At 42.3% G+C, this 26,651-nt stretch overlaps 2 protein-coding genes across 2 annotated transcripts; both read right to left on the bottom strand.

Moving 5' to 3' along the window:
- Positions 1–1,199: 1,199 nt before the first annotated feature.
- Positions 1,200–3,233, bottom strand: tll (nuclear receptor subfamily 2 group E member tailless). The gene is made up of 2 exons (XM_064694703.1): positions 3,021–3,233; positions 1,200–2,921 (listed from the first exon to the last, which is right to left on the bottom strand). The coding sequence occupies exons 1-2, from the start codon at positions 3,094–3,096 to the stop codon at positions 1,645–1,647; spliced, it is 1,353 nt and encodes a 450-aa protein (XP_064550773.1). The 5' UTR covers positions 3,097–3,233; the 3' UTR covers positions 1,200–1,644.
- A 12,411-nt stretch (positions 3,234–15,644) lies between these two features.
- On the bottom strand, positions 15,645–25,879 carry LOC135436995 (uncharacterized). The gene is made up of 3 exons (XM_064694793.1): positions 25,546–25,879; positions 17,860–19,750; positions 15,645–17,556 (listed from the first exon to the last, which is right to left on the bottom strand). The coding sequence occupies exons 1-3, from the start codon at positions 25,615–25,617 to the stop codon at positions 16,814–16,816; spliced, it is 2,706 nt and encodes a 901-aa protein (XP_064550863.1). The 5' UTR covers positions 25,618–25,879; the 3' UTR covers positions 15,645–16,813.
- Between the last annotated feature and the right edge of the window lie 772 nt (positions 25,880–26,651).

Genomic DNA, 26,651 nt, shown 5'->3' with positions numbered 1-26,651 from the left:
TTTGTTTGATTTCAATGCCAAATGCATCAGATCTTTTGTCTGAGGATTTGCATAATGCATTTCCGATTACCTGGACGAGCACTGCGGTTGGTCCTCAGATGTTTGGGTGCCTCCCAAAGAGGTCGTTGCATAGGTTAAATAGTTTTTAGTTTAGCATTAATTGTTTATTATAATAATTTAAATGCAAGTTTTTGAAGTCAAATATCTTCTCATTTATGAAATTATATGATTTTTATCATATAATATATATATTATATGATTTTTATGACGTCTTTAGGTTCGCTTGGTGCACCTGTTCTTCCACATCCATTATTTCAGGTTGTGGTTCAAACCTTGGTTTGTCATATATTTTCATGAAATAATTGATGCAATTTAATTTCGAGTTTATAATTGTCCGTTGGACATCTACCATATATGGTTGAATAAATGCAATGGCTATTGCTGGATCTCTGAAAGCTATTTTATTAAACAGACCAAAAAAAAAAAAAAATGTATCAAAGACTTTCCAAAGCTTTATCTTATTGATTCGATTAAAAAGCTTTAGTCCGATTGAAACACTTATATATCTAAAAAGGGGATACAAATTAACGTGTCAAAATTGTATTGATAAATAACCCAATAAATATTATTCACGCTATGTGTTATGATGGGCAAAGAACGTTGTATACCGTGTTCTTTATTCTATCAATAAATAGAGCTCTAATCGAAAGATATTCGTGAAAACAGATTCTGCCTATCTTAAAACCGCCATTAAATCAAAGAGTATTCATTCTAGTTTAGCTTTAATTTATAAAGAAGCTTTTGAAAATCTGTAACAGAAAAATGCTCAGATAAAATCTGTTTTATATGTTATAGAATTTGTGATTGGTGATAAAATTAGGCCTAATCAAAATTATAAAAAAATATTTCAAAAAGTCTCTTCTCTCTCTCTCTCTCTCTCTCTCTCTCTCTGTCTCTCTCTCTCTCATGAAACCGATTTAAGGAACATTCCTTATAATTCCATGACAAATATTTGTGCTCATGTACATACATTACATCATAATTATATACGTAATATATATTTCCCATATATAAATATATTTAACAAATATTTTAATCTTCCTCTTTATAAATATTCCCCAAAAATGTTGAGGTATGAGTATTTCTCGATATAGATCATAAGCTGACAAAACCCTTTGCCCATTAAATGGTAAGTACAATTGTTGTTGTTTCCAAAAGCTTTAGCTATATGTATATTTGAATATGTGTTTTTTTTTTTGTATGTTTTCTATGCTAATTTTATTAAACATATGATATGCACTTAAATACTAATGCAACTTAAGGCTAGACAACAAAAAGTTTCAACTTTTCTGAATGCGATTTGAATCACGTTCTGAATTGATTTACGTATAACGAATACATTTTAAGGCTCAGATCCGAGAGATTTGTAAGCTATCTGCAGCAGTTCACTGTTAAATATTGTCCAATGGTCACTGTCATTGTCACTGTCACTGTCACAGTCACCGTCTCAGTCACTGTCTCAGCCAGTGTTACCCCCAACTCCAACTCCAAACTTCAGATATCACAGTTTCCAGCACTACGAAGGCACTTCAAGTGCGCGGACGCGGTCTTGCCGACGGCAATTCGAGTCGGCCCAACTTGGACTCAGATCTTACGCTGACTGTACATGTCCGAAATGAGGCGCACAATGGTGATATCGCCGATGGTCTTGCGGAAGAACAGCTCCTCGATGGTGAAGCTGGACACCTTGTGCATCAGCGAGACCACGCCGAGCAGCGTCTGGAAGCGCAGCGGCTGGTTGGGATGCGTGCGTGAGATGTAGTTGTGCAGCGCGTTGCGGGCATCATTGTGCATAGCCGCCACCTTGCTGGACTCCAGCAGGCCACGAGACTCAGCCGAGGCACTGGAGTTGGGGCTGCCGCTGCCGGTCAAAATGGAGCTATTGGCCAGATCTTCGGTGGAGCTAGCCGCGGGCGGCGACTTGCGGAACAGGGAGATGGCGCGCAGACACTCGTATTCCGTGCTGTCGATATTCAGATGGCACAGCTGGTTGAGCACGTCCTGGAAGGCGTGCACCTCGCGGGCAACAATGGTCACAATCTCGCGATTGGCATTCTCCGACTCATAGACGAACAGCAGCTGGGCGAAGTTCATGGGCATCAGATACTGGGCCATGGCCAGAATGAAGAACTCCTTCCAGGACTCCTCCAGCAGCAGCAGCTGGTCGGGCATGGGCAGCTCGGTGAAGGCGCGCACACTCTTGATCCAGTTCACATTCTTGAACAGATGCTCTGCAGCAGTCTCCTTAATATGCTCGGCGGCCATCAGCGGCGGCGTCGGCGGCAACGCCCGAGTAGCCAGCGCATTCATGTAGGCGGCGGTGGGTGAGAAGAAGCCATGGTGGCCCTGGTGCACAGGATGATGCGGCACACGCGGCACGGACAGATCGAGCACGTTGGCGGGCGGTGGTGGCTGAAAGGCGGCGCTTAGTGCGGCATGATGATGACTACGCTGCACGCCCGTCATGGGCATGGGCAGGCCGGGAAATCCAGCCAAGGCGGCCGTATTCATAAGTATCTCTGGCGGTATCTGCGGCATCTCAGCGGCGCCCATCATTGCATCCTTGTACATGGCCATGTGACGGCGCAGCGTTGAGTTGCGTGGTCCGCGCTCATGCTGCACTGCATCCTTGTTCATGCCCACCTCGAAGCACTTGCGCAGACGGCAGGCGCGGCACTGATTGCGATGCGTCTTGTCCACGACGCAGAGTCCCTGCTTCTGTGACTTGCACACGTACTGGCGGGAGCGACGGATGCTGCGCTTGAAGAAGCCCGCGCAGCCATCACAGGCATATATGCCGTAGTGCTTGCCCGAGCTGTGATCCCGGCAGACCTTGCACGGCACATGGTACAGAATGCGACCTGAAAGCGGCAGAGCAGAAAAAGATTTGGTTAGTTTATTTCGTCCTGGCTGCAGTGGGAGCTACTTTCGAAGGATGTCTGCCATGGGCAAATACTTACTCGATGCAGCTGGCGACAGCCGTACACTGTTGTATTTTTGATCCATCATATCTGGCGAACCCTCCGACGATTGCATACCGATGTGGGGCGTAATTTTGGCGATTTAATAGACACAACTTTAAGCAGGATAATAATAACACACACACACACTTTTTGCACTTGCGCAATTTTTTTCAAAAATTGCTTTTGTATTTCAGTTTAGTTTTGAGTTCGAGTTAGGCTTTGAGTTTTACGTCTGTTCTGGCGCACAACACGACGGACGAGACGTGGACGAGCGAAGTGGACTCGTTGAGATCACGGATGATTGTGTTGTCTGCTCACCACCCAGCTCCTGTTTTAATAGTCCTGCGTCCTCTCACAAATCCAGCCGCCGTGTGCCATTCAGCGAGCAGTCGATCACCCCTAGGTAGCGGCCGGGCGTTTATTGGTCGTTGCGCTGCCTCGCAGTGCCAGACAGGGTTGGCCAGCTATAGCGCTCTCGCTTCCACCCGTTGGCTCTAACGAGGCTGGCTGGCAGCGATTTTTGATCCTGCTGGCAGCGGCTGCCATTGCGAAAATTCATTGAGCAGCCGTCGCTCAGGCTCATTCTCAACTTTTCGCCTCTGGGGTTTTATGGTCTTTTTCCGTTGAGGTTCGCTCTGAGTGTCTACCTGCCACACGCTCTCTCTCTCTCTCTCTCACTCTCTCTCTGTCAGGCTATGTCTCTCTTTGATTTGGAGAGCCTGGCTGTTGTGCGACAGTTGTTATTATGAGCAGGCACATCCTCATCAGGACTCATGGCTGGCCGTTTATGGCGCTGGCCATTGTTGCCGCTTTGTGATTTGTGTGAAGTACCTGTGGGTACATGTCGCGTTTGTCTCTGCCTCAAGGGTTGTTCGGCGCGGGGTGCTTTTATTGTAATTGTTTTCATTCATCTATTGAACTAAGTGAACTTTTATGATGCAATTGCAGTTGATGGGGCATACATATCAAAAACCACTCTGTGGCAGCCACTCAAAAGCTGCAGCTTTAACCACTCGTGCCCAGCTCAAGCACAGCCACCCGCCACTCGCCACTCTCTTAACCTTACCTAAGCCAGCTTAGAGTATGCCTTTTGCAGAGGCAGCTCAAATTAAATTCAAGTGGAATCGTTTTAATCGCCCCACGCTTAACTAAGGCCAACAGCCAGTCAGTGTGGTCTCTGCAGAGGCAGTGGCCTAATCGCGTGCCGCTTAAGCAGATTAGAGACCACGAGCACGACATGGACCAGGCCCAGAACCAAGATCAAGATCATCCAAGGGCAAATAATTTAAAGCAAGCTTTTCGCAGAGGCAAAAACGCAACAAAAGGATCAACGCCAGAAGAAAATGCGCAGAATTATAGAATTCACGCGAAAAACATATTGTACTTAATAAATGTTAAGCAAGATCCCGTAAGTCTGGTGCGATTAAAACTCGAACGCCTAGCGCAGCCCGATCCCTGGCCGAGGGGTTGTCAATCCCTCGTCGCCGCTGCTGTGGGAACCTGAGCGCTGAATGCAAATGCGTACGCATTGATATATGACAAGACACTTAAAAAGAGCAATTATATATTTCGATTCATATTACGGATGCGTAACTTGATCAATAAAATGCTTGCGATGATAGCAGCAACAGCAACAGCAACAAAATAAAAGGGCAAAGGGTCTAATTAGAATAGCAACCCCTCGAGTGGCCACTGGCTGCTGATGCTGAGGGTAGTTACTCTTGGTGTCTAGATTGGGTGCGATGAGCATGTGTCCTGGACACCCACCCACCACCGAGCACTAGCCTCAGTCAGTCAGTCAACTCAGGTTTCTCAGGTGTGCAGCATGGGAATGCGTTTGCGTGTGATGTTATGCCTACATAACGATGCAGATCGCAGATCATTAGCCCACAGAGTGGGCCAGAGAGGGATCTCACTCTCTCGTTTTGTTGATTATGATGCTCTAGTAAACCAGATGACGATGACATATCAATTTTTAGTGTGTACTATATTCTGACCATCGGTCAATTTGTGACTGGCTTAGGGTTTGTCGTGGGAACTCATGAATATGTATGATCTTCGCTTCAGTTGATGCTGTCTATGGCATAGCTGACAGCTGCACTCGCTATCAAACTTTCCCACATAATTCATAATTACAAAAATTCCTCAGCTCCAATTTCAATTGAACTTGCCTAGGGAAAATTTGCAGGAAAACGCCGAGCAGTACATTCATTCAAGCTAAGTACAGCTCCATTACTTAATGAAGTATCGAAACGCCGGCGAGCTGCTAATTCCGCTAATCCCAGTGGATTAGCGCTAAATCCACCACAAGTCCTTAAACAGCAGTCGCACTCAGGCAGCCGAGCTGCAGGTAAGGCCCTAGGTAGCCTACTTGAAGGCCAAAAAATGAATAAACCAATTCCGGGGAAAAGCGCTCAGCATATGACTTTTTAGCAAAATTCCTTTAAAACAAGAAAAAATGGACTGCAGGTTGGGCGGCCGACTTGCGCCTTGCGAAAGCGAAAGGGTTTGCTCGGGTGTCACGACTGCGCCAGGTATAGCCTGTGCACAGCAGCCGACCCATAGACGCCTGGCCAGAGGTCGGCTGTGGCTAATGATGATGTTCAAAAACTGTAGTTAGCACCTTTTTGTTTTCGAAGAATGCCAAGAATAGCTATCAGGTAGCAATCTGCCAATCTTTATGGCACTTTCGCTGCATTTTTATGAATCGCCGCTGATAGTGGGCGAAAGGGTTAAGACTCATAAACGTGCACCAAAATCGGTGCAACTACAGTTATGCCATTGTATATACCATTGTATGACATTGTTGTTAGGCGTCTGACGACGCCACAGTCCTAATGACGCTTCGGTCGAAACGAAAGGGTTAAGGCATTTGGGAAATTTTGTTCATTTGCTTTGGCGCAGAGCGGAAAATTTCGTATTTTACTGTTTATGGCCGAAAAGTTGCCACCGTTCATTGAGCAGCGCGAACTGCCGCCGGCTGTTCCATCACCCTCACCCGCACCCGCACCCGCACCCTTACCCTTGCCATTGCCTATCATTATGAATCGCGCCAGACTTTTGATGGGAAAGTCCCGAAATGTCATTAGGTGAACGTTTTGTATTTTGTTTATGGCTTGGTCGTCAGCATTTTACGTGTATTTACGTGTTGCACCTTATGTAGATCATGTTTTCGTTAAGAATCATGTGTGCTATTGTTTTAAGGCGCTTTTCAGATTTCAAGCCTGCCTGGGTAAAGAAAAAAGTCTAATATGTTGCCATCTAGCAACACAAAAACTCTTTTTTCGGCCGGTTTTTCCCTAAGAACTACAAACATACAGACTCGGCTGTAGATGCTGATCAAAAGTATAGTTGATCTGAGCTGTCTCCTTCTATACGTTACACATTTCATAAGGAAATTATAATATACAATACAAGGGTATAAAAAACATTTTTGTTATTTTATCGAATATTATAAACAGCTGTTGGATGAGTTGTCTAACTGATCCAATTATTCAGGCATCTAAGAAACAAGGATTCGGCTTTAAAAGTAAGATTAAAAGCTTAACATCATATCCCATACCTATAAAAATACCTATAATAATAATAATATTAATAATAATACTATAGATCAATTCAAAATATTGTTGGCTGTGTGGTCAATTTACCTTAAAAAATAATATTTATCTTAAGAGTTTTATTGAGTTCCTTTATTAATAACTAGCGGGTATAACCCGGCCTTGCCCGTGGCACGTAAGTTATAAAATCAATGTTTTCAAAAAGCTTTGAAAATGATTTTGAAACTGATCGGACGGGAAACAAACAAACTTAAAATTCACCCAAAAAATCTTGAAATGTATTTTCCACCGAAGGAGTTTAGATTTTGCGAAAAATGTGAAACACTTCTCAAATGATGTTTCTTATAGATCTTTGGAAATAAATTTGAACACAAAACGTCATCCACCAAATCTTCGACCCCCATTTGCACCAAGGAGGGATGGATTTTTCAAAAAGTGTGAAACACCCCTCAAATGAATTTGAACATAGATCTTTGAGAATGAGCTTGGGGCCGATCGGATGGTAAACAAAAAACTTTCATACAACCGTTTTCCGCCAATTTACTACTGTTGCGGGTGGAATTTCCCAATTCGCTGAAATACGTATTCATTAAGTTCTTATGTAGAGCTTTGAAAATAAGCTTAAAGCAAATCGGACACAACTTAAAACTTCGCACAAAAAATCTTTGAGTCGCATTCCCCCCGAAGAAGTTTGAATTCTGCGAATAGCGAAAAACACGTCTCAAATGAAATTTCATATAGATACTTGGAAATAAATTTGAGGGCGAAACGTCACCCACCAAATTTTTGACCCCCATTTCCACCAAGGAGGGATGCATTTTCCAAAAAGTGCGAAACACCCCTCAAATGAATTTGAACAAAGACCTTTGGAAATAAATTTGATTGGCCGATCGGATGGTACATAAAAAAGTTACATACAAACGTTTTTTGCGATTTTTCCACACTTGCGGGTGGAATTTCCCGAAACCCCGTCTTAACGTGCACCTACATCACATAAGGTAACTACAGTGAAAATTTCAGCTTCCTAGCTCTTACGGTTTGGGCTGTGCGTTGATCACCAGTCAGTCAGTCAGTCAGTCAGTCAGGACAAACAGTTTTATATCTAGAGATAGTAATAATAATAATCATAATAATAATGATAGTTATACAAATTGCCACAACAACTTATCCAATTCAAGTCATAATTGTTTTTTGGTTCTTTAGTTTATTTATAAATTAATTATTATCTGTTTAACTTTATCAAGTGCTCTTATTATATCTTATATATTATTATTGTTAATAATATTAGTTATTAATAACAATAATGTTATTAAAAAGAGCACTTGATAAAGCTCAACAGATATAATTATTAAAAATACACCATTATTATAAGTTAAAGTAATAACAATAATAACAACAAAAATTTAGCTATTTAAATAAAAATTATATTTTAGTTGGCTTTAATTGATCAAAAAATCTGACGAATTTTGCTGAGTCCTCTAAATACAGTCTTACATAAATGTAAATTTCTTCTGCATTATATAATATGATATTTTATTCATGCGCCCAAACGTTTCCTGTTGTGTTTTTGGCGCGCAAAACTTGGGTTTTCGAAAAGTGTATTATAACAAATCACCATTATAATAATATTTTTGGCGCCCATAATATGTAAATTTGTTTTTGAAAAATACGCATCCAATGTGCGGAAATGGGAAACCGTTTCGGGCAACTTCCGTTCAAACGAGAAATCAATTCAGCTCAGCAACTAAAGCAAAGTTCATAAAAGCAAAAACCATGTCAACCCGAAAGTACAAACAGACAAGTCTCCAAGAGTCAGACAAAAGGATTGAAGGATTCACAAGGCAGTCGCCTCGACTGCGACATCAACAGGAAGCGACTCAGAAATCACATCGAAATGGCTAAGCAGCCAAGCTTGCGCGCAAGCATGCAGGGAACCCAGGAAGTAAACTATTAGAGTCCCAAAGAAAAATAAAATAAAATGAAAATAAAAGGTACAACAACTACAAAAAGCGCAATAATTACACAGTGCACAAATTGAATCAGGGCAGTGCTGGGAACGAGGACATGGTAGCTGACAGATAGGCAATCTGATCTTGAGAAATCATTTGAACAATTCATGAAAACATGAAATTAAAGTGCTCAAATGTCGACCCGAAATTGCGTAAAGAAGGAGCCCGACGCAAATGACGGCAGAAAGTTGAGCAACTTTTGTCGGGTTTGACAAACAGGCACAGGCGCAGGAGCAGGAGCGCGGTTCCCAGCGCTGCACGTGCAAAAAAATATATAAGCAAGAGAGCAGAGCAGAGGCATCCGCTGAGATAGGTTTCATGTGGCTGCCACGGAAGCGCGACCAAACAATGGGACACACCTCCAAGATCATATGCGCGCAACGTCCTCGTCATCTCAGCTCCTTGTGGGATTCGTACCGCTGTTAACCTGATATCTGTGCGTGTCCTCTTTCAGGCATGTTGAATGCTCGCAATTTATGCAACAGGATCAGAAGCAGGAGCGGGAGCAGGAACAAGTGATGAAGTCGCTGCTTCCATTTCAGTTGATTGTTGTGTCCTGGTTCCAAAAAAGGAGGTTTGCATAAGTGCCATGTCCTTTTGTGCTGCGTCCTCTTAGTAGTTTCACGTTCTTCTGGCCTCTGCAGTGCTCACTGGTTCCCTTTGTTTTCATTCCATTTGCCAGCCAAAATGACGCACAACATAACTTAAGGACTTTTTGTTTGCCTTTTTTAGAAATGAATTTTTGTCTCGCCGTTGTTGTTGTTGCTGCTGCTTTAGTCGTAAGTAGGATGTCCTGTTGCTGCTGCCCGTTTCTGGTTGCCGTTTTTGTTTCTTGGCTAAGTCGTTTGCATGCGCTTAGCCCAAGGATTATGTCATGCGCAGATTATTTGATTTGCAGCCAGCGATAGATGTTGCCATTGCGTTGCATTTCTCACGCCTGCACCGCATCCTGAAGGAGTGTCCGATTTCATCTAACGATCATCAAATTTTTACACATTTCCTGCAAACATGCATGGCTAAATGTGTTTGCATTTTCACTTGCCCAGTGTCGTCCCAGTTTTCCGACTAAATGTGTCGCAAAAAGTAGTTTATCTTTGGTTCTTAGCAGATCCTTAGATCTTCAGATAGTTGCATTAGCAGCGGTAACTGGCTTTGATTAGATTACCGTAACAATGCGTGACTACTTTAGCAGGAAGTCGGCAAACTCTATTGATATTTAGATGCCATAGTGTAACCTGATGTGTTGAAAAAAGACACCACCTCAATTCGAAAGCTTGCATTCACAGAACTATATCACTTAGATACTTGGAATAAATTAAGTATTTTGAATTATGACAATTTATTGTTAAAGCAAGAAACAAAATGTTTCTATGCACATGCGCTAATGGATGATTATACTATATACTTAGTTTATATGTCTAACTTACCTGCCAACTTATAAAGATCAGAATATACTGCCCCAATCAACAACATGTAAGGCGACAACCTTATTTTTTAATTAATAGTAATAATTTTTTTTTTAACTTGCAAAAAAGTATCTGTTTTTCCAGCTACTTGGGAGGATACATCATACACATATTTAACCATAGCTTACGCTAAGCTCAGCATATTTTTTTTTGTTATGATATGATATGAGTTATTTGACCTTCAAAGTTCAAGAAAATTAGTTCTGATAATATAGATGCCAGAGAAACGATAATTCAGAAATTAAGTTAATGAATGAATTTTGTTATGAAGAACTTGAACTTGGATAAATATACATATGTAATAATAATGAAATAGATATATAATTCCAAAAAAGTTGGGTCTGCTCATTTAATACTTCTAATAATTTTTAATTGATAAAATATCAATGGAATATCTTTGGTGAACAAATGCAAGCTATATTTTTGTAAATACTCTTATATATTTTTTGCATTAAAATTCATTTGCAAATCTGATTGAATTATAGATCATATATATACGGTATATATGGCTTGTATACATCAAATAAATTGTAATGACTGCCCTTCGCATTGCAGCTCGAGTTCAATGCTCTCTCATTGTAAAAGATCATTAACCTTAACCTTACCCTTAGACATCTTTTGATACTCATCATCAGAACAATTAATTTGGCCGTGGGAAGGCCAATGCCAATGTAAGCTTCCACTTAAGGATACATGGCTGATTGAAATTGAATACATAACGAATACAAACCAATTCAAGGCACATTATCCAGGACAATAATGTGACGGCACCTGATGCGCTAACTGCTAACTGCCAGCTCTATATAACAATTGATTCCACACTTGAATTGCCCCCCAAAGGGGGAATAAATGGGGGCGCTAGACAAGTGATTCAGTCGAACGATGTAATCATGCGGGAGATATTCTAGGATTTCTAACAAAAAGACGCACAGAAAATGTTGAGAACTCAGTTGGGTCTTGTATAAATAGCAAAAATATGAGAATTAACTTCCACGAAATGTTCTTTTCAGCGTAGTTATGGAAGAATGGGATAGAGGTACAGACTGGCAAAATATAAAAGTAATGAAAGGGTTTTCGCTAGACATTTCAATTTCTATGGGCTTCTATTTGAATCGAACAAGTGAATGGAGTTGCGATCAATCTCGAATGGTTTTGAAATTGGAGTGTGCATGCGCAATATGTTTTTTGTTTCAATTATCAAAATGAACCCTCATCAAGAGCGCTAACTGCCTGATCGATGAAATGAATGAATGGGAGCAGTTCTTGGGCATGGCTTATCAGCATTTGGGCATCATGCGTGGCCACAATGGACAATCATGTTCCCGACTACCAGAGAAGCGATGTTAAACTTGTCAACAGCATTATCTAGATTTCGGCATAGATCTTATTTATCGAATACAAATTGAACGCTCTATGAATTAATATTTTATTTGTCTTGGTTTCTGATTTAATTAATGCATTGTCATGTCTGACTGACGGCATTTTGATTTCAAATTCAGTTTTCAGCTCGTATCGTATGTCAACGACGTGGGAAGCACGCACGACCCGGCTCCGTCTACCGTCAAGATGAAAGATATGCGAGATCAACATGTAATCTTTGGCATTAATACGAAAAAAACGCTTAACAAAATGACAACAACAACAACAACGAGTAGACAATGGTAAAGGCGCAGCAATGAGCGCATGTTGCATGCCCGATCGAATGTCCTTTGATATCAAACGTCTTATGGTACTTATATTTCATTATGCGAAAAGGTAGCACACAATGGGATAGCCAAAAAAAATACACATTGTTGAGCCAGTGCCTGTAGAAAGACGGAGACCTGTTGTCATCGCACCGACCAGGACCTTATAGGTATATACCCTGTCGCTGCTCCTCTCCCCTGTCTGAGTCAACCCCTTGCAGTTCAAGCGAATTCTGATTCCAGCCATGTGCTCTATGCTGGTGCTGCGTTTTTTATTTGGAACGCACACTTCAACCCTGAATGCCAGCCAGCCTGCCAGCCAGCCAACCAGTCTGACGGTCTGCCTACGTCAACTCCTTTACCACCATTATGATTGTGCGGTTGCCGGTTCGTTATTCTGGCGGAGGGAACGCGCCGTTGCCGGCTTCCACCGCTTGACACTTGCAGATTAGTAAAGTGTTGAGTCTTAAATATATTTCCTGCTAATTGCTTTGCCCACAATTAGTTCTGCTCCATATATACATACATAATGAAGGGCCCGGGACTCGCCTGCAGTTGCACTGTCCCAGCTCTGAGGACATGCAATGATTTGCATTCTTTTTGTTTGTTTCCACATGTGTCCCGTGTTGCGGCTTTATGTATTCTTTAATTTTTTCTTGAATTAACTTTTTGCTTGATTCATGACTTTTGGTAATTTTAGTTCGCATTTCCGGTCTGATTTGTGGGCGATGCCTCTTCTAAGTAATGTGAAAAATTCAGTTATGTTTTCTCTGAAAAACGAAGAGTTTTCCAGAGCGTCTAATGCGATTTTAGATTTAACTGGGATTATTAAGTGCCGTCTGGTCTGACATTTTCATTAGAATCTACTAGCAAAATGAACGAAGGTATTTGAGCAACATGTGAACTGCTCGCACAGTTACTGTGCGTAACAACTTATTATTTCCTTTAGGTTTATTTTATTTCATTTTAAAACTACTACACTTTTTAAATAAAATATATAACTTTTTAGTCGTTTCTTCAATACCCCACCTAACCATAGAGAGTTAGTTCAGCAGCCACTGCAAAAGAAACTAACAGTTCTAGAGCCACTGTAATTTTGTTGCAAGAAAAAACATTGCATACTTTCAGGAATTAGCATTTAAAATTGAAATGCAGCAAACTAACAATAGATGGCGCTTAATAAACATGCAGAATGTATGGCGAGAAAGAAGGCAAATTGCGATAAAAATTCGATATACGACTGAAAATTAAAGACGCTAAATATCCTATGCAAAGTCCGATTATTTATCACATATTCATATGTACGACAAACTTATGTGCAACCAGTTTTAATAAATGCATAATAAATTATGTTATGCATATAGGAAGGGAACATAAATTTATAACATTCCTGCGAACACTTATTTGCATGATTCTGCAACGAGTCCTCTCTAAAAATAGAACACTGCACATGCATAAATTAATGGACTTCCTTTGGAGTTCCCATACAAGCAATTTGCCTAGGCCAGGCCAGAGCGGCGAGCACGCCTGCACAGCGTGTTCCACTAATTATAATGACAAATCGGTCAATTATAATGTCATGTCGTAAATTTGCAAAGCACGATCGATCATGCCAATGACTGGAATATTGAATAAGAGTGCTCGTAAATTATGAAAAATGAAAATTAACCTAGCCGAGCAGCACTGTTAAAAAAGGGAGCATCAAAATTGCAGGAAATCTTCGCGTAATTAACTAAAATGCAAACAGGACACTTGTCCCGGAACGGGATGAACTACAAACGCAGCTACGTGCCCAGCTCAAGACGAGAAAAATAAAATAAAATTTAATGAAGCCAAGCACCGGCTACAGAGCTGTCAGAATGGCAATCCGCGCGCCACGCCCACCACATTAAAAATCAACTAAAAAGGACGTGCGGGCGTGCTGCCAGCGGTGTTCAACCTGTCAGTTGGCAGAGCCAGGCAACAAACGTGCATTTTCCAAATTTATGGCCGACACGCACTGCCGCACGCCCCCAAAAACTCAGATTCATCACAGACATATACACATATATTTATATATATATATCCCCGCCACCATGCCCGCCTGCCTGATTCCCGAGGCAAGCGTGTTCGCTTAACGTTCATCATGCCACAGACGCTTTTAAGGCAATGTTCTCTGTTGCATTGTAAATTATTTTCGCAGCAGAACTGTTTACTCTGGCGCAGCAGCAGGGAGGGAAGGGGACTGCATGGGCAGTAATTGCCACAGTTGGACACAGTGGAGACGATGGCGCGCAACGGTATATAGTATGCCATAACCAGTTACTTTAGCTGTCCATCAGGCAGCTGACCGCAGAGGGCACGGCAGCATCATCTTAACATTTACTCTGGTGTCTGCCCCTGTCTCGGGCAATTTTTCGCATTAAAATCAGAAATCGGTGCGGCACATTCTCTTTTCGCCAAGTTTATGGGCCCAGCATTCATAGTATTTCACACAGATTGCGTCTTCGATGCTGGGGCACCGTTCCACAGTTCCACCGCCTGATTGCTGGCCAGCGATAAGATGACATACCAAAGCAGCTCTACGCTCACCCCGTTTTGTCTTTTGGGCCTACATTTATAAATAGCTGCGGCTTGGCGCTTGCAATCAGTGGAATATTTTTATTTATTTTCATCTTTTTTTTTTTTGCGTTTGCAATTCCCAATCCCTCAGAGGCAATAAAAACCAAATGACGACACGCAGACGCCAAACGTGTCCGGCCGACCGCAAGCAAGGCCGTTCAGCGACCTTCAGCTGGCATTTACAGCTTCAGCTCCAGATGCGGGTTGTAGGTCCTGTTCTGCATTTATGAGCCCGTTGCCAGCAACATCATTATGATCAACATTATCCACTCGCATGCTCAGCTTGGCGTATTGAAACAGATCTGTTAACGAGCGTCTTCGACTGGCTCTTAATTGGCCAAATGCATCTATAAAAGCCTCAGCCTGACTTGGTTCTCTCTTATCCAGAGCCGTTTCCGCATTTCGCTGTCACAACTGATAGCCCCATTGTTGTTATACCCTGAACTCATTGAAGTCGGATAAAGAGAGTATAATGCTTTTGTGCTTATGTATATAACTGGCAAAAGGATGCATTTCTGAACCATCTAGTATATTCTAGATCAGCATCAACAGACGAGTTTATCTGCGCTGTCTGACCGAACACCCGTCGGTTTGACGGTTCGGTCGTCCATCCATCCGTATTTCGAAAGGCTTCAATCTCAGTACCTGTAGGAGCTACATACTTCATATTTGAAATTGGGTCTTTCCAAATATCGATCTTTCAGTAAATATCCATCTCGGTATGCAAATTATCGACCATATTTTGGAGATTATGAGAGATAGGTACAAATTTATTTGGTATCCTATAAATATTGCACTTTTTGGATACGACCACCCTGCCGTTCCCACCTGATTGGAAGAAACTTATTTGTATGTATATAGCCTTGGGCTTTTGTATTTTTATATTTCCTGCTACTATATTTATGTTCCTAAAATATCATAGAGATCGGACAACAAACACCGAAGTTATTCAAGAACACATATCTCATAATTTGGGTCTTAGCAGCACAGCCTCAGCGTTTGTGTATGTGTGTATGGAAACAATCTAAAATGTTCAGGGTATCAGCTAGTCGAGCACTTTTGGTCGAATTTTTGTTGCTGCTGTTGTTATGGAGCATCATCCCTTTGTCACTTGTTGGTATCAATTAAAGTTTAATGATAATGTCGCGAGTGTCAGTTACCGATCGCCGTTGGCTGCATGTTTTTAATCAATTTTAAATGGCTATTTACATTTCGTGGACCTGTTTGCTCCCTTTGTTGCAGCTGCCCCCGCTGCGGGGCAGCCATTTATTACTGCGACTGCGGTTTCGGTTTAGTGCTCTTTATTAATTTACTCGATTTATTTTTTATTTTTATATATTTTTTTGTTGTAATTTTTCACATTGCAAGTTACTTAGGCACTAATTAGGATAGTTTATGCATTTAGGTGCGTACGTGCTTTTGGGCCAAATCGTAAGAACTTGGCCACGTTCGTTATATTTAGTAAATTATGGCAAGTTGCTAGGTAAAATTTTGCGGTTCGTTCAGTTTAGGCGTAAAGTTTAAATTACATTATATTAAATTATAATACCAACAACTACAATAAATTAATTAAAACATTAACTAAGCATAAAACAAATTCGTTTACAGACACATAAGCATGCACACACACACACTCAAAATACACGCACACTTGCTGTAGGGGAATGTAGGATAAAGTAGGACAGAGAGTCGTGGCCGTGGGTTGACAATCTAACTATGAATACTTATGTCACAAAGACACTAGCTGAAGTTGGCATTCAATTAGAGGATTAATCTTGCGAGACAGTGATTAGCTTTAACTTCTCAACACAAGCTGCTGCATGGCTTTTATATTTAAACAACTTTTCCAGCCCTAACATTCTTTAAAACAGAAAATGAAAGCACATGTAAGCTACATTCAAAGTTTAACTGGTAAAAGCTTACAACGGTTATATTTAAGGCTGAAAGCTCCACTAACAGTTGCAAGCACATGAAAGCTGCAAGCAGGTCCTACTTAGGGCTGATATTGTGATTCTGACTGGTGAAAGTTTTTAGCTTTTAGCCTGTGCCTCAAAGTAGAAATCTTGTAGCTGAACGTGTGATTAACTCGTAAGGGCGATGAAGGCTTTTAGCGTGTGTTTCATATTAGAAAGCTCGATTAACTGGTGAAAGCACATGCAAATTGTCAGGATTGTTACGATGGCTAAAAGATTAATCAGCTCAATAATATGTTCCTTTCACTCAAACTAACTGTAATTCTCATCAAATCGATTATCCAACTATCGATTACAACTGTCAGCTCATGTCATTGTGATTGTATAAATGAAGGCTAGTTTATATTAATTTAAGCTACGCTAACTACAATACGACTTGGATCACATGTGTATGAAATGAATTGCCGCTGCAGCTGTGGCAGCCGGGCAGCCGAGCCAACCGAGGCAGCTGAGGCAGCTGAGGCAGCTGGGTCAGCTCGCAGTACAGCTGTGGCTGCAACTACTTGAGCTTCAGAAATGTCAACAACGCCTTTTGTATCAAGCTGCGATCAATGGTCGAGTCGGCGGTGTAACGCACACCGCTTAGGTTGCCATCGTTGTGGTCCACGACGCCATATTCGCCAACGATGAAGCCGTCGTCGGTTTTCTCCTCGACCCGATACTTGCGATAGTTGCGTCCCTCCACCACATAGGCGACTTTATCTTCATCTGACTCATCTGTGCTGCCCCTGCCCTCAGCATCTTCATCGCCACCGTCACCAACACCATCATAGTCGTTGGCATTTGCGTCGGCGTTGTACACCACCGAGCCGCGTCCCCGGTCTATGCCGCGATTGCGACCGTGTTGCGTTGTTGTTGTTGCTGCTCCATTGGTTGTTGCTGGTGTTGTGCTTGCTGGACTGGCTGGTGTTGTGGCTGTGACCAGTGCGCCGCCACCGCCACCGCCACCGCCGCTGCTGCTGCTGCTGCTAACACCCTGCAATCCATGGGCTCGTCCGTTTGTCATAACACTTACGGACTCTTCAATTTCGTAATTCTGCTCTGGGGTCGGTGTGTAGAGCTCGGCGCGTTCGGTTGTAAAGTGTGGCAATATGGGCGCATCGCCAACTGGCGCGGCGGCAGCAGCGGAGGATGAGGATGATGAGCTGCTGGAGCTGGAACTGTATGAATAGGCGCTAATGCCGGATGCTGCTGCGGGCGATGCATGTTGGTGTGCAAATTTGGAAACACACTTGACTAGATCTACCAGAGAGAGAGAGAGAGAGAGAGAGAGAGAGAGAGAGGGAGACAAAGAAATATGTAGGTGAGTAAGAGAGAGGCTTGGTAAGTTCAAGTTAAACGTGCGTTGTCTCTCATAATAACACTGTGCTGCAGACTTGCAGCTGGGGGTTAAGCTGTGCTCGAACTAATCGTTAGTCTAATTACAGACTCATAAATTTGGCCAGCATGCAGCGAGTGCAGCGAATGCAACGCCCAACTAAATAGTTGGTACCCTGCTATGCAAAACCTGCAGCACAGTGTAATTTGCTTGGGCCCAAGACTCACCTCTATTGGGCAATCCTTTGGCATTTTGATTAGAATGTTGAAGCGACAGTGATGAATGCTGACGTTGCTGTTGTTCCCAACATGGACGATGATGTTGCTGCTGCTGCTGCTGCTGTTGCTGTTGCTGGTAGTCGCTTGTGCTTGGACTCTTTGATAAAATTGGCTCCAATAGATGGCGCGATGGCTGCGGTTGCGGTGCATTCAATAAATCATAAGGTAATTTATCCAAATTGAAGAGTACACGACGCGGCTGCGAATTGCCCGCGCTCGGTGCAGTCTGTTGCTGCTGTTGGTGCTGCTGCGGTTGTTGTTGTTGTTGTTGTTGGTGCAGATGATGATTATGACCACTGTGATAATGGTGGTGCCAAGTGCTTGGCCGAACGGTGGGCAGCGTGCTGCTCGTTGCCGTCTGGGATTCCATGGATCTGCTTGTTGTTGTCGTTGTCGTCTGCGCCTCGCCGAATGCAATCCGCGAGACAATTGCTGGCCGACGCGAGGGCACAAAGGTGGTGGGAGCAGCGCCCGTTGGCACAGTTGCTGGCGTTGCTGTTGTTGCCGCTGCCAAAGTAGCGCCTGTTGTGGTGGGCGAGCTGGTCGTGCCGAGAGTGACACCGGTACCGGTTGTAACAGTTTGCGGCCAGTAGGTCTTGGCGGGCTCACCATAGACCTTAGCTGGCTGCGAGTATACTTTCGCTGGCTCTGAGTAAAACTTGGACGGCTGTCCATAGACTTTGGACGGCTCCGAATATACCTTCTCTGGCTGGCCATACATCTTCGCGGGCTCCGAGTAGACCTTAGCTGGCTCCGAGTAGAACTTAGAAGGCACACTGTACATTTTGGATGGCACGGAATAGAACTTGGACGGCTCCGAGGCGAGACGTGGCATGGGCTTGAGGCTGTCGCTCACGTTGCGCTGTGCCTCCGCCAAGATACCGACCGACTGATGCCAGCCACCCGGCACATGGAGATCATCCACGTTCTGCGATATGGAGCTGTATGATATTGATCTTGACTGGGGTCCATGGCCCTGCTTGGTGTCGTGATAGATCACCGTCTGGAACGGCAGCAATTTGTCATCACCCGCAACAGACTCATGAGTGTTTGCCTCTGACACCGCCTCCGCATCGTTGGCTCTCTGATTTATGCGAGTGGCATTTCGCCCAGTCGCAGCAGCAGCAGCAACAGCAGCTCCACGAAACGCCATCGAACTGGAGCGGCTGGAGGCTGCTGCCGCCAGCAATGGCGCCGCCAAAACATTTTGTATATTGGAGGCGCTGTTCAACGAGTCGCTCTCCACATCCATGACATCGGCGGCCAGGCGTGGCTCCGTCTCCTCAATGGACAGTTCGCTCTTGTGCGAGCGATTGACAAAGTCCACGCCGGTTGCGCTCGGCGCACTGCTTCTGTGCGAGTGGGAGTGGGAATGGGATTGCGTGGCAGGTGGCTTGAAGGCGGGCGGCTGCGTGCGGCTAATGCGACTGCCACGCTTGCTAGAGGAGCTGACGCTGACAGCCACCACCTTGACCTCATCGGTGGACTTTGACTTGCTGGTTGATGCTGCGGGCGCATCCTCTAGAAAGACAATCTTGCTGCCTGTGGTCACCAGCTTGACGACCTGCTTGCCCTCGGCATCTGTCTGATGCTGCGCACTCGCGTTGCGGTAGCGCGTCTTGTGCTCCAAGCTTCTGGCATTGTTCAGGCGACCAGCAGCGGGTGCCTCGAGCTCCTCATCGCTGTGCAGGCTGCGCTGCTGTTCGTCGTGATCGAGGAACAGCTTGAGAAACTCATTGCCCGCAATGAGCTCACTCTGACGACCCGTTGCCAGTGCCGGGGCAGGGGCAGGGGCGGGAACAGGTGCAGGGGCTGGCCGCGCATAGCCGCAGCACAACATCTGCAAGGGAAGAGAAAAAAAAAACAAGAAACAAATGGAAATGATTTAGTTAGATTCGTGTCAATTGCCTCGCATTTCGCCTCAATGCGATTTTTATGCAAATCAGCTGCCGCATGATGCAGTTACCCGACCCCACACTTATCTCAGCGATCTATTTATAAATTTGCGTAATTAAAACATCATTCGCCGCACACAGAGACATTTATGTGTGCCACAAATGTCTTCTTGCTCCGCAGCTATGACATTTGAATAATAATGCTTTGGGCTTATTAAGACATCAATGGAATGCTGCGGCTACGTTTGAAGTGTTTCTGGCTTGTGGTGCATGTAAACAGCTGGACGGTGTCATAATTAACTGACAAATGGCTTGTTGAAGCGTATGCAATTGCCAGCTAACGAAGACTTTATGCAAATGAATTACCCTCATTTTGCCTATCGCTTTCAGATCTAAGCGATATTTATCTCATATTAATCGAGAGTATCTTTGGATTAACGGCTGCTTAAAAGGCAGCTCTAGGCATTTTTCATTGGATATTCTCTTTGATAGATCGACTTTGTTTATCTTTAGATTCAGTTTATCTTTAGGTTACTCTATTCACACATTCTCTGGCATTGCATCAGTTACAGCTAGAAATAACTCGCAGTACTTTTCGACTCATTCAAAGCGAGAAAGTATATCTTCGGCACGCTGAAGATTTAAAATTTCATTTTATACCCTAGTAGAAATTTTCCTTACGACTTTGCATATATGTGAGTAATAGTAAAGATCGTAGGTGTTAAGTTTGCTGAAAATGTCATGGAAAACTACACATTTTGCCATACAAAAACTCATTTTTCTAACGATTTTTTCCATAAAGCTGCATAATACAGTATTGCGATCTTGACTCATATAAAGGTAGCATAGTATAAATAGTAAATGCCGAGTTTGGTCAACATGTTTTCCATATAAGAACCTAATTTTCGAGCCATCGTTCCTATGACATCTTTGCGATATAGTGGTCCGATCCGGCCGGTTCCGCCATATATACTGACTGCAACAGAAAGACGAACCTGTGCAAAGTTCTAAGACGATAGATTAAAAACTGAGAGACTTGTTCACAAAAAACAGACAGACGAACATGGCTGTTGATGCTGATCTGGAATATATATATATGATATATATTTATAGAATATATATATGAGCTCTATGCATTACTCATTTCATGACAAAATTATAGTACCCTCTACAAGGGTATACAAACCGATCTTATCAAAAATCAACGGAATCTTAAGCAAAAACTATAAAAACTGCGGCAGTAGCTAAACTAGTTTACTTTCTTTAAACCAATGCTAATTAAAACAATCTCAACTCAGCTAATTCTGTGAATAAAATAAATTCACTAAAAATTAAACTAATTATAACAAAATTATGAATCATTTTCAGTGTCTCATTTCGTTAACCAGAAGTCAGCTTTCATTTTGAAATGAGACGATGATTATTTGGAAAAAACTAAGCAAAACAAAGGTCAAGAATATGAGCAACAGCTGCATTTCAACATGACTGTTTCTTAAGGATCTCAACCAAATACAAAACTTTTGTGCTAGATTTGCAAAGATCTGTAATTAGGTCATAGCCATTAGCTGTTAACAATTCAGCGTTGACCTTCCCTTTACCCGCGCTGTTGCTTTCTGTTGCAATGAACTCGCCTATGCTAATGCATATAATGTGCTTGAACTAGGTGTTCAGTTCAAAATAGGCATAAATCAAATCAATGCAGCACAAAATGCCGCCCCACATTGACGTTGAACGTCCCACAAAAACAAAAGACTTAGGACACGAACTTGCCCTGCAACAGTCGTCAACACACAAATGGCGTATAAAACATATTTATTGCATTTGGCAAAATCAGCATAACTAATTGTAATCGCGATAAATCGCATAAAGCTCTGGGTCATAAAATCAAATGCGATTGGAAAGGCGTAAATTGAAAAAGCAATAAATATAACAAAAAAAAAAAATTAATTCAATTATATGTATATTTTTTTGCATGATCAACAATTTATAGAATAATAACATAATTATTATATAAAAAATGTGTATATATATATGAACAATGACAACAACAACCACAACAACATCCGGCAGCTTTTCGAGCATAATGCAAACAGCTTGACAGCGCAGCGATGTGCAATAATAACAACAACAACAACAAAAACAACAACAAATGGAATTGAGTGGGCGCTAAACGCTAGGCGACTGTCGCCTGCCGTTGCTGGTGTTGTTGTGGCTTAAGACTAAACATTTCTAGATCATATTTAAGCGATTCAATCTAACAATTGTTGGCAGGCAGCATTAAAGCAAGCAAAACACCTTCGCACATGTGCTAAAATTACAGTGTAAACAGGCGCAGGCAGCAAATGGGCGACTGGCCAGTTGCCAGTTGCCAGTTGGCAGTCGGCAGTTGGTAGTTACCCAGTTACCCGATTGCCAGTTGCGAGTTAGTCACCAGTGAGGCGGCTCGCCTTGCCTTTTATGTCTAAAATTGCAGAAGTAACTGCTGCTGCGGGCAGTGAATGAGCATTTAACATTGACACACAAATCGCTGAAAGTTAATAACAATGCGAGCGCAGCTTAGAACAATGGGCCCAAAAGGGCTCCCTCAGCGCAGTGTCACCTAATATTTGCTCAACCGAATTGGACACCAAAAACGTTCTAAAAAAAAGGCATATTACTAAAAGTGACCACTTTGTGTTGCGCTGTGGCATTCCTTTCCATTGTGGCGAGTTACTTGAACCGAGTGGTCAGTGCCGTTGCGAGTTTAATGAATGAAATGCGTTCGCACCAAAAATAGATTGGGCTAAATGATTGAGCATTAATCTTGATTGATTTATCAGGGCTCTGATTTGGTCGGACAGTTGGCAAAATGCTAATCCTGTTAGACATTCTTTTGCACTTAGCTGGCCAGTTATCGGCTAGCGTTTATCATTTATCATTCAATTGTTGGGCCTCTCACAACAGCGTTGACAATTTTCACGGCTGTCAACTTAGCGGAAGTGTCAAAGTGCCACATTGGCGACTTATCAAAATGGGCGCTTAAAATGATCTTTTGAAATTCTAAACGCTTCTACGTATCGCTGCCAGTTGTCGGTGGAACTCAATGAGATATCCGCCTTAGCCAATAGTCAATAGACCTGTTGTTATGTATCGAACAATTAAGCAATAATCACCGTCTTAATGAACGCTCTCAGTGTACTCCAGCTTTAAGCTGGCGTACGGCAGCTCAATTGGCTTTCAAGTGCCGCTTCAAAAACTTCCAATTTAATTAGCCACAAGCATCCATCGAAAAATAATTAAAAAAAATGAGGCGAACAAGTTCTTTTATGAGTTGGCTTGTATGGCCCAGCTGCGCCCCCTCTTCAAAAGAAAAATAGGTTGTCAAATTCAATTACGATTCGCTTTCAATTTGAGTTTCAGTTTCGATTTCAAATTCATCCGTTTTATTTTCGACTTTGTATGCAAATTTCGGAAGTGCAAACATTAAAAGTCACTCATTGGAGCTGCGGAGCAACAGCTGCTAATCAATTAGGCGTCTCCACATGATTGATGGAGCGCTGAAAACGGGATTTGGTTGCATAAAAAACGAATGACTCAAGACACGAACTAGCCACACACAGTGCGCTTAAAGATTTGCATAAAGCCCAAAACACGGAAAAAGTCGCCAGGCTATAATAATGAAAACTTTTTACATATATATTTTTTCTGTTTTTATCAAAATTCGTCTGGTTAAAACAGGCAATGCAACAAGAATTGGCCTGTCCGCATGCATTTTATGGTGTGGCCGTAGCGCTTGTGGCCAGCGGCATTTGTAGTGGGCGTTGCAGCGTTGAAAGGAGCAGCAGTAGCAGCAGCAGCAGCAGCAGCAGCAACACAGTTGCCACAATGTGAATGTGTCAGCTGGGGTCTGTGTCTGTTGCCAAGCGGCCATTGTTTAATTGCAGCCAACCACCCGCTGCCGCTTAGCTGTTGTATGTGCAACTTGCCACTTGCCGCTTGCCACTGCAGCCACTTGCAGCCTGGCATCTCATGACTTGCCAGTATCGAGCCGTCGATCTTCGGCCCCACATAAGGGCGCTCAATGCCATCCAGCCCAATTGCAGCGCTCCGCTTGTGCTCAGCTTGTCTCTGTCATAATAACACACATTTATTAATTACACAGCACAACAAAACTAGGCTACACTGTTCCATATATTTGCTTGCTAATCGTCAAATGCATATCACACACACACACACTCACACACACTCGCACTACTTGCATGAAAGAAAAGCTGACGCTGGCTTTAGAATGTTGTTGCACCACGCGACGTTGCACCGCGCCCCACTACGCCGCCTCCTCAATCAACGTCCCGCCCGCTGCGCATAATTTGCAAATTGCCAGCGTCATCGACTGCAACTCCAACTGCAACTGCGACTGCGACTGCGACTGCAGCTCGCCAGTTGCCGTTTTAGTTTTCAGTTTTGAGTTTCAGTTTCGCATAACCGCGCTCAAATCGCGTGCAATTATTTAGCCTGGCTTTTGCCGCAGTTGAGTTTACTTTGGGCCGCTTTACATTACAGACAATCAGCTGTGTCTGTGTCCAGCGAGCGCAGTCAATAAAGAGTCCATTGCAGCCACAACAGACATTAGCATTAACCAACAAAAATAAATAATAATAAAATGCATTCGCATTGCAGATGATTTGGGCCAATAAATGCACAAGCCAGACTGAATATAGACACCATTATGACTAGCAATTAGTCCATTTATTACTCTAGCCGATCCAAAAGCATTGGCCAAGTGGGTAATTGAGCTCATGTGCAACTGCAACTGCAAGTAGTACAACGGGACTGGCATGGCTAAGCCAAATGGCCAACTGAATGTTAACTCAAAGGGTTGGCCAACACCAATCGATTTGTTGCGCTCTGTGCAACCGATTATGTGTGTGTGTGTGCTCCCGCATAAATACATATTTGCCCCATGTGCGTAATAAATCATGCCACACAATCAGACAACAGCTCGCATTCCACATCCATCTCTAAAGTTCAATGTCGAGAATCGTGTAGACATTGCATGGGTTAAATATGTGAAGCTGTGAAACTAGTTGGCTTGCCAGCTAACAGCAGCTCCATATATCTTCTCTTAATGGGTATAACGATCTATGGCAAATACTGGATGTACCCTTAATTAATTGATATTTATATGCATTACGTTGAGCATGTTTAGGTGGAGTTGATCTGTGTTGATGCCCTTAAATTCAGCTGCAGAAACAAGATCATTTTGAGAAAGAGCCAATCGAAACATTAAACAACGAAAGCCCCAACTAGGAATTTATTTAATCATATTGAGTATGAAATTAAGGTAGAGATTAAATAATGCCCGCATCTTGTATATGATAATACTAGCTGGTAGACCGGGTCTTGCCCAGTCGAAGTTTTTGCTTCAAGCTTAAAAAATTCATCCACTTCTACAGAATATAGAATCAAAAGTTAGAATTAACGTGTTCCGCTCACTTAAGTCTCGTGGTGAGAATGATATGAGATGCTGTAAAAGTTTTAAGTCCTTTTTTACGGGTTCAGGGTATAATTAGAACATAAAACCTGGCTTCGAGCAGGACGAATCGTTAAAGTCGTGAACCAAACCAGCGACAGTTTTTATTTCATGTTTGCGGCCCTGATCGTTTCAACGCCTAACATAGTATATATATATATCATATAGATGCAGGCTAATATTATAAGCTTCTTCTAGAAACATTCAAGCCAACTTTAAAAAAACACTTACCAACAGCAGGAATACCAATTTATGATACCAGCAAAAGTGTGCCATGCCGTTCTTAATTTTGTGTAGTTGCATTCGCTTTGACTCCGTCAGCTGGGGAGCTGGTAAAGGCTCCAATTTATTGTTTTAATCAGGCACTTTAATTTCGACTCTTGGTCTTGTCGACTTCTTAATGAAGCACACTTTCTTTGCGCGACAAGTGATTCATTTGGCCGTTTGTCTTGTCTGCAGTTGAATCATGCTGAAAATGGATGACATGCTCCAGGGTCACCGTCTTTCCGCTTTGTGTGTTGTTGTGCCGATAGCTGTGTGTGCGTCTGGCAGTGTGTGTGTGTGTGTGTGTCTGTGTGAAGATATTTGATGATGTGACTTGTTAATCACTGAAATTAAAGAACAGAAGAAGCGAGTAATTAAGCAGTGCGTTCATTCCAAAGAAAAGACAATTTAAAACTTTTAAGGGGGTTTTTGGCATAGCCACGCGAAGCTGCACGACTAGGTGATACCTTAGACAATATCAAAAGTATTTGTATAAAAAAAATGCATTTATTTATATTATATATTTTATATACTTGTGCATACATTTACAAAATACATTCTGTTAAATTTAAGCATAATGCATGTATCTATAACTAAAGATACTTTTTTTTAGCATAGATGAAACATTTCGTTTATATAAGTAACTAACTAACTGAGGGACGTATATATTTATGGTATTAGGAAAAATGTAAAATAAAACAGCAGTTCACATTCCAAGTTAGACTTATGAATAGATATCGAGTATTATTCGAAATCAAGGCCGGGTTTGAACCGAACCAGTTTAAACCCGAAATGTATTATCTAATAGTAATAGACCTATCTATTAGTTTATTTATTATGAAGTAGTGGACTTATTTTCAAAAATTAATTGTATAAAATCGTTGGGTTCACAACAAGAATTCTTTTAGCCTTTTTAAAATAATATTTCAAACATTTTAGGCTTTTGACATTAGTTAAGTACTCAAAAAATGCACCAAAGCATTAATATAAAATAAATCTATGTATAAAACATTATAATTTACTTTATAATAAATAGAATTTGTCTATTGAAACTTAAAAAGACTTGCGAGAAA

Source organism: Drosophila montana, unplaced genomic scaffold, assembly GCF_035044405.1.
Source record: "Drosophila montana isolate Dmon_TW-CO22-7 unplaced genomic scaffold, ASM3504440v1 contig_3733_1, whole genome shotgun sequence".
In the NCBI taxonomy this organism is placed as follows: domain Eukaryota; kingdom Metazoa; phylum Arthropoda; class Insecta; order Diptera; family Drosophilidae; genus Drosophila; species Drosophila montana.
This window is presented reverse-complemented; position numbering and strand designations above follow the sequence as displayed.